We start from the raw sequence: 7927 nt of genomic DNA on the forward strand, positions 1-7927 counted from the left end.
TAAAATTTTTCAATTTTTTAAATAAAAAAATACTTTTTATGAAAGTCATACCCCTTTATATATAGCGTAAGTGAATTAATATTTGAAAGCGAAATTTAGCGCAATTTCAACGAATGAATAAAATTGATTAACAGCACGAGCAAATATAATAATAACACAAATTGATCTAAGCAAATGTGAGAGCTTTTATGTGTGGTAGTATTTGTCTACATACATACGTACATATGCATTCTATGCACATTGCTGCGCATACATATGCATGTGCATATTTGTTACTTAAGTAGCGGCATGCAATATGCAACATTGCAATCTCTCTAGTTTTCTCTTCATTTCATTATTAACTTCTCTGCCTTTCTTACACATTTCGTGCCTTGCTGTCATTTCCACTTGCTTCAAATATTTATTTTGACGTTTTACTTTGTTGCAAAATATACTGCATTTGCTTGCAGCACAGCAAACAAACAATATAACTGGTTTCCATATTTCCACATATTTCAACTCTTATTTCTAACTCGTGCTTTGTTTTTATCGGTGCTTCTGTTTGGCTTTGCATGAGCAACGTACCGTTGTTGGATTATCGCGACTGCACATAATAACCAGCCAACCAGCTGTCATGCGAATAGCGGCTATGCTACCGTGAAGCTACAACAAACTAAGTTGCGAGTCAAGTTCAAGGCTCCATCTCCCCCGCTGTGTAGTAACTGTAAATTAACAGTAATTTTACAGAAACAACAGTAAAATTTTGTTGCATCAGTGGGTGGTGCGACCCAATTAAAGCTCTTTCTTGCCACATTTTTCCAAATAAAAAATAATAATTGAAAACTGGTGTCACTTTAAGAATTTTAAACGAAACAAGTAAGGAAGGCTTAAGTTCAGGTGCAACCAAACATTTTATACTCTTGCCACTTTGCAAGAATCGAAGCCAGGTGTAAAACCAAAGTCAGACGGATGTTCGAAAATCCTGATATTAGCTAAATGGGGGGTAAGTCAAGTTTTCGTTAAATTTTATCTATTTTAGGCACAAAGATACACTGTTATGAATACAACACGCTCTCTTCTTTTCACTGGAATAACTCACATATTAACTGCGAAAATCTTTATATTGACTATATGGGCGCTAAGGGGAGTATTGACACGATTCAACCCATTTTTGACAAACAGGCATTACATTATTTTCATTTCAATTTCAATTTCAGTACATATGTCACACATTGAACGACATTTTCGATAAGAAGTCAACTAAGGTACCGGGGTCTAAATATTCGGTACCTAGAGGCTTGAACAGTTTTTATTGGACTTAAGCTATTTTTGGTCATACCATTGCTATTTGTATACTGGAAAGTAAAAGAATCAAGTGGAAATTAAAATGAAATTATGCTAAATGGGAAGTAGGCGTGGTTGCTGTCCAAATTTGTCCATTTTCACACTGTAACATAAGAATATACGAATAATGCCACGTACAGGTCACGAGATATAGGATTTCACCAAAAAGTGGACGGTACCATGCCCATCATCCAATTTTGACAGCGGCTCTCATGAAGCTCTCTCATACCATCTCGGTGGTAAATTTTAGGTGGTAATATTGAAAAAGTTTTTAACAGTACCGTTATATGGGTAGTGAGCGCGGTTATCCTTCGATTTCATTTATTCTACACTGTCGGTAGAAGTTCTTATAATATTTGTACTCAGCAAATTTGATTGTTGTAGCTAAAGTGGTTTAGGAGATATGTATTACTATTAAACTTGTTGAACGGCGGGGCCACCCCCACTTTTTCTAAAAAAAAATTCTCACAGACCCCTTGCGATCCGCTGTACCAAATTGTAGCGTTATATCGTCATTTAGTGCTTAGTTAAGGTACTTTATATGTTTTCGGTTAATGGCGATTTGTGTGTGTGGCAGTGGTCCGATTACTCCCATCTGCGAACCCGATTTTTGTTTTTGTACTAAGGAACCTGCCTACTTAGTTTCATTAAGATATTTTTACTCAAGTTACAGCTTGCACAAATAGACGGACAGACAGACATTCAACCGGATTTTCACTTTTCTCGTCATCCTGATCATTTATATATATATAACTATATATATCTAGATTACATTTAGGTGATACGTATAATCGTTAGGTGACGACTTTTGGGGTCTAAATGGTGTTAATTTACGATGAAATCTTGAAAAAGTTAGAATCCGAAATTGCTGCTTTCTAAACATGCAGAAATAACCGCGAAAACAACTATCTCTGAAAATATAATCAATAAAATAAGTCCGTCTCGCTTAAACGTATGAGAAATATAGAGCAGAAGAAGACATGTCGAATGAAGAATTCATAACTTGGTGGACCTCCATAGAGCCTAATTACGCGAATAAACTGCAAAATAAAGCGACATAAACACTTTTGTTTGCAACCTTTTATGTCCTGTCATAAGTTCTGTTACAAGTTCAGATCGATAGTATAAAACTATGTATGGTACATTTTTTAACAAAGTAAATTTTTGTGCTCTCATTCTAGTCCCACACCGATTCGATCATTCGCTCAATAGCAGCATGCACAATGTATTTCTTTTGGGATAGACTACGCCGCATGAATCAACGATTTTTTGACACTGTCTGTGTGTTCTTGAACAGGGCATATTCTGAAGATCACAGGCCGCAAATTGTAGTCTAATGAATTCAAATTTGGACTTCCAGATGGCTATACTCTATTTTTGAAAGCAGGAATACTGCTTTTAAGCCACTGCTGTGTGATTTTTATCTGGTGTACTGAAACAAAATCTTTCTGGAAGATACCATTCTCTCCATTGAAGAAAGAATTGCTTTACTCTATGACCACGCCTTTGAGTTTTATCTCATTTTTCACAGAAGTGAAAAAGCTAAACGCCTTTATAGTAGACTCTATAGAAACCATTACAGCAGCTGGATGCTGACCACGTTGAACCCTTGGAATAACAGTTACTGCGTTTTTGAGTAAATTTTATTATGTTGCTTATTAAAACGTTCTTCAATAATGAAACTTTTTCATTTATAAAATGGTTACTTTTATGGTAATTTACCGCGTGCCGCTGAACACATTTCCATCTGTTGAGCCTAATTTACTTCAATTGGGTTAGCAAAAGACGATCAGTTGACAGATTATGTATGAGTATACACTGCACATATGTAAAATTTAATAGAAATAACGGTACTTTTTTCTGGTCATTTGTAACACAAAATGTCTGCTAAAAATTTTTGAACTTATAGGTACAATTAGCAGGTGGACTGCGAAGAAGTAATTTTGTGTGTTAACAATGCATGTTTTTTGGACGAAAAAAATTCTGTTGAAGCCAAGGCTCGACTTGGTGATCATTAGTCATTCTCTGCACCAGAAAAACCAACCGGTGATAAGTGGTTTACTAAGTTTAAATCCGCGGAAATAAGCACCTTAGACGATGCACGCAGTGGACGCTCCAAAGAAAAGCCTCTGTCACATATCGAGTGAAGAGAACTTCATGTAATCATTAGTAATTTGCTTTCATTAGGTTCTTTATTTCTTTTAATTATATTTTATGAACATTTTACACTTTACTACACTACTCCTCAGAGTTTCTATAATTTAGATTCTCTACACTTTTTGTTATCATTTTACCACAACTACAGTATACAGATACTTACACTTCCGATCTTTTCGTTCGTTGAACTGTTTCGAAAGTAACTCTTGAATGTCTTATCTTTTGTTATTACGCTTTTAGCTGCAATGAATAGTGCTAGTTGTGAACTGCTTTCAGAAACTTCTCACTTATAATGACACAAGTGTAGTTAACACTTTAAACCACAAGCCTACTATAATATACTGCTCACTTTTTTGGAACAAATAAACTTATATGAAATAAATTTAATAAATCGCTTGATTTTTATTGCTTTTCGCCTTTAACAAAGCCACCACATATCTTGTGCACTTTCTTTTCTGTTGCGCATTCGCTGTACTATGCCTTTCGCTTCGAGCATTGACAATTCACAACACAAGTCTTTCTAGGCCGCTTGACGCATGCGCGACGACTGTTGGTACGTTCGCCAAGTTCATACCTTCATTGCCACCAAAGCTACCTTTTCTTTCCAATTTCTCTTTACACATTCTTTCTTAACAACGTAAGTACATAACGACCAAATAAAGCTGAGCTTAGAGGCGCAGTGAGCAGCAAAGAACTGACTCTTCAGTCAGAAATTTTTCCGCCGGCTCTCTCTCTGTCATTTTTCGGTTAATTTATTTCAGCGCTTGTCCAACTTTGATGCTTTGTTAGAAAAACAGACATTCGTTCGAATTATTTAATTATCAAGTCTGAAATTTCCTAATCATGCTAGTAATTGCCCAATCATTTGTGTACCTACTCATGATAACCATTTTTCCACTGCTTATACACACTTCCTCCGTTATGAATTTCAACATTTTTGCCTTCATATCAGATCTTTCACAATTTACTATTTTTCTACGCGTAAATAACGAGCGCTACCCGACGTGGTGGCGCGCACGTATAGTATGTTTGCAGGTCGTGTGCGAAAAGGTACAAATTCGGTTTTGCGTTTTTCACCGCTTTCTCCATCAATCATAATCACGTTCTTTCATATCCATTTCTGTTTTCATTGTCCATTACTGTTGAACGTCTGCTTGAGCATGACATTTGGTTTACAATTGTCAAGTGTCGATTGTTGAAAAATTGTATCAGTGTCGACAAGTGGCTTGCATTTGAGCTGAGTGACAATCGAATTGTGCTCTGCCTAAATGAAATGTTCTATTTTGCAACTTGAAGAAATACTGGTTACTCTGAATTGATTACTTTTTCAGAACCTTTTCGTAGCCAAATAAATATTTCTTAATTATTCCGGAAATTTCAACGACTTAAGTTCAAAAGAGAGACTCATTTGTAAGTTTATAACTTAGATAGCCTTTAAAAAATGTTAGAAAGATATTATTCACAGCCAGATATAGCGAATTCCAGATATCTTACGTTAATTTTAGTTAAATATTTTGAAGTATTATAACCGATAAAATTTATTCGTGATCACATAATCGAAGTAAGCGAATTAAAAATGATCGATCAATTCTCATTTGTGATTTGTAAAATAAATTTAAGACCACAACAAAAAACATTAACCGATAAAATTAATGAGTAGCAGTAATCAAATAAATCGATTTATATTTTAAAAAATTGTCGATAATTTTTTTTTCGATATAGTCAAGCAAACTGCAGACGGTATTAATTTTAGTTAAAGACAGCCAAATATTTCCATATTAGAATTATCCTGATCATAAGCATTTCTTGTGAAATGGGATAAGTAGACATGGTTAGACCCGATTTTATACTTTAAAAATAGCTTCAAAAGTTTGTCGATGTTGATCAAGCTTTTTGAACATGAGTTTCACCCAAAATAGTGGCATTTCTCTCTTATTATACAAACATATTTTAATAAAAAACATACTAAATTTAATGTGATTAAAACTATAATACTTGTTGAAGGATTAGAAAATTGATATGTAATACATGATTTTAACTACATAATAAATTCAATAATCAACAACATTTCAAAAATAATAGATATACCGGGAACTATTGATTAATTTCGTACTCTATGTTTGAAAATAACGATAAGTTGGCATATTTATCGATTAATTTTTCGTAAATTTTTCCATTTTTATTATAAATGATTTTCTATGAGTACTTTTTCCTCGGGAGAATAAACTTGTCATTGATGAATAATTTTCAACTACTATGTTGATAGCAAATTACAGTTTCTACAGTCTATGAGTCTATTGTATTATTTTTTTATTGTAAAAAAACCATAAGTTGTCATATTTATCGATTAATTTTTTGCTATGAGTTCTTTCTTATTGAGTGATTAAATTTCCAATTTACAAGGTATATTCCAAATAAACAGGACTTCTTGAATGTAGCGCACCTTGGTGGCGCCATCTATATGTCGACTTTATCGATTATTTATTTATCGTAAATTTCATGACATTTCATCGATTGGCAGTGAAGTTATTGTGTTTTAAGTGTCAGTATGTTTGTGTTATCTGTGCGAAAATGAGCTTTGAATTTAAAGCCAACATTAAATTTTGTTTTAAAATTGGCAAAACTTTTACCGAAACGTTTCAATTGATGAAACAAGTTTATGCAATGATTGCCTATTCCATAGCAGAGTGCACGAGTGGTTTCAACGTTTTGAAAGTGGTCGTAAGGACATAAATAACATGTGGGCCAATCAAAATCCGTGATCACCGGAAATTCCATCGAAACTGTGCGTGTGTTCATCGAAAATCAGCCGAAATCATCATTGAAATTCATGGAAATGGAATTGAAACATCTCCAAAACATCGATTTATCGCATTTTGACCAAACATTTGGGCTTAGGAAAGGTGTGTGCACGGCTTGTTCCGCACAAATTGACCGAAGACCGAAAATTGATCAGAATCCAACATTCGAAGGACGATCATTTGACCAAAAGCCGCATTTTAACCCTTAAACATTTTCCGTATTCAACTGATATGACAACTTGCGACTTCTGCCTTTTCGGAAAAATGCATTCGGCCATGAAGGGAAAGCGTTATGCAGACGTTAGGAGCCATTCAAAAGGCTTGCACTGGCATACTGGCGGACAACACTCGTTCGTCATGCTTTTGGACCGTGCAAGAAGCTATATTGAAGCAGAAGGAGACTATTTTGAATAAAATAAATTGGTTTTGCCGAAAAGGAAAGGAAAGGTTTTTGTTTTGCTTTTTTTTAAGTCCTGTTTACTTTGGAAATCTCCTTGTATATGTATATACACATTTAGCAATTCATATCGAGTTGCTTCAAATCATTAACTTCAAATATTTAAGTTAGTTAAGTTTTCCAAATGTATTATAATTTATCGATAACAAAATATAATTGCTATACTAACAAATTTTCTCCCCGCAGGTGGTTGCTGTGGTTCCACCAAAAAGCGGACTATTGTTGGTGGTTGGGCATGGGCCTGGTGGCTGGTGACAGACGTGCAACGCCTGTCGCTCGAGGTGATGACACTCAATCCCATGTGCGAGAATGTCGAGACGGCACAGGGTGTGCCATTAACTGTAACCGGTGTCGCTCAGTGCAAAATCATGAAGGTATGTTGAAGAAATATCACGCATCGCTCGCTCTAACTTGCCAACAACAATTCGAATATGCTTCGAAGGAATATAAGAATTATATTAATTTACATTATTTCACTTTAATATTATTTTTGTATAATTTGTTAAAGATATGTAGCGCTTTTTAGCTTAGATTTCCGATTTGGTAAATGAAATTGAACTTGTTTTGATTTACTGTTAAGCTGAGAACTTAGTGAATTAAATACTTTATACATATATAATGTTTTCTATAGTCGTCTGCTGAGTATTATAATATAGAGAGAGGCTTGGTACAAAAAACGGCATGCTAGAATTAATCTAAACATTTGCATATCTCCTAAGTATCGTAAATTATCAAAAATGAGCGTGTATTAATTTTCTTACGAATTTATTTACTTTAGCTAAAAACACATATTTGTGTATATTTAATAAAATATTATTAATTTATCCCGTATTTCATTAATAAATTCTTCTTCATTATTATTTGTACAACAACAATAAAATATAATGATTAAAAATTTAACTCTATGTAGCGTAAAAAGCCTAGAAAAAATAGAAATTACAAAGTAAGTTGAAATTTTTTTATTTAATTTTTCTATTTAATATACATATTTATTGAATGTTTCAGTAAATTTACGGCTCATTGTGTCTCACTCACGCAAGTCTAAATTTTCTCATCATGATTCGTACTTTGTTAAATTACTGTACTAGTTACTAAGTATAGCTAACTATGCTTTTGCTTAGAAGTTAATGAGTTGAAGTGTGATGGCTATAAACCCTATTACAATATTATATTATATTTATTTAAATTT

At 33.8% G+C, this 7927-nt stretch overlaps 2 protein-coding genes across 5 annotated transcripts in view; one reads left to right on the plus strand and one right to left on the minus strand.

Annotated features, from left to right (window-relative positions):
- The window catches only part of LOC108968010 (glucose dehydrogenase [FAD, quinone]), a 17099-nt gene extending 12630 nt beyond the window's left edge, over nt 1-4469 (minus strand). The window contains exon 1 of one of the 3 annotated variants that reach the window (XM_018931727.1): nt 4358-4469. The gene's annotated coding sequence lies outside the window, so the exon portion shown is untranslated. Of the gene's footprint in view, nt 1-3643; nt 4016-4353 lie in introns of those variants that run through there. The other 2 variants (XM_018931726.1, XM_018931725.1) reach the window with 2 other exon arrangements.
- LOC108968019 (flotillin-2) overlaps nt 1-7927 on the plus strand; it is a 402447-nt gene that overhangs the window by 338220 nt on the left and 56300 nt on the right. For both annotated transcript variants that reach the window (XM_018931738.1, XM_018931739.1), the window contains exon 3: nt 6925-7112. In XM_018931738.1, coding sequence (XP_018787283.1) covers nt 6925-7112 — 188 coding nt within the window. The remainder of the gene's footprint in view (nt 1-6924; nt 7113-7927) is intronic.

Source organism: Bactrocera latifrons, unplaced genomic scaffold (assembly GCF_001853355.1).
Source record: "Bactrocera latifrons isolate USDA-ARS-PBARC rearing strain unplaced genomic scaffold, ASM185335v1 scaffold_20, whole genome shotgun sequence".
Taxonomy (NCBI): domain Eukaryota; kingdom Metazoa; phylum Arthropoda; class Insecta; order Diptera; family Tephritidae; genus Bactrocera; species Bactrocera latifrons.